The sequence below is a fragment of the Myotis davidii genome, unplaced genomic scaffold (genome assembly GCF_000327345.1).
Source record: "Myotis davidii unplaced genomic scaffold, ASM32734v1 scaffold211, whole genome shotgun sequence".
Lineage (NCBI taxonomy): Eukaryota > Metazoa > Chordata > Mammalia > Chiroptera > Vespertilionidae > Myotis > Myotis davidii.
Window position 1 is genome coordinate 580,973 of NW_006282523.1, and position 624 is coordinate 581,596.

At 67.5% G+C, this 624-nt stretch overlaps 1 protein-coding gene across 1 annotated transcript in view; it reads left to right on the top strand.

Annotated features, from left to right (window-relative positions):
* Nucleotides 1-624, top strand: part of RPTOR (regulatory associated protein of MTOR, complex 1) — a gene marked incomplete at its 5' end in the record, with an annotated part of 106,061 nt that overhangs the window by 83,491 nt on the left and 21,946 nt on the right. The window contains one exon of the mRNA XM_015559764.1: nucleotides 484-587. Within this exon, the coding sequence (XP_015415250.1) occupies nucleotides 484-587 (104 nt within the window). The remainder of the gene's footprint in view (nucleotides 1-483; nucleotides 588-624) is intronic.

Below are 624 nucleotides of genomic sequence, written 5' to 3' on the forward strand. Positions count from 1 at the left end.
CACGTCTCCGTGCCACGACACACGCATTTGAGCTTCCGTTTGGCGCCGGGCGCTTCCCCCACTGCCAACCGAATCGCACTGCCCCTGCCTGCTCCGTCCCCGTGCCCCGTGTGGTCGCCCTTGTGCTGACTTGCTTACCCCACTCCTGGCTGGAGCGGAACCTTAGGAGCCACCTTCTAGTGTCACGCTCCACTTCCCAGTTGGTTGGCACCTTCATCTTTTATTTCTTCGGCTCACGCTCGCCTGAGTGCCAGGACCAGGAGGGCACAGCCCCTCTCGCTGGCACAGTGCCAGGCCCTCAGCCCCCAGCCCTGCTGCCCGCATGGAAGGACGCCAGCCCTGGGCCCCACTGCCCCAGGGAGGAGGGCGCTCCCACTGGTGTGGCGTCTCCTCCCCAAAAGGCCGAAGCTGCTCGGAAGGCCCAGCCTGTGGCTTCAGCGCGTCCCCCGCTGACCGTGCGTCCTGCTCCCCTGGCTCTTCCAGGCCACCATGAACGCGCGGCCGCAGCGCATCCTCAGCGCGTCCTCCCTCACCCAGTCGGCGCCCGCCAGCCCCACCAACAAGGGCGTCCACATGCAGCATGCGGGGTGAGTGCCAGTGCCACGTCCTCGGAGCTGCGCTCTG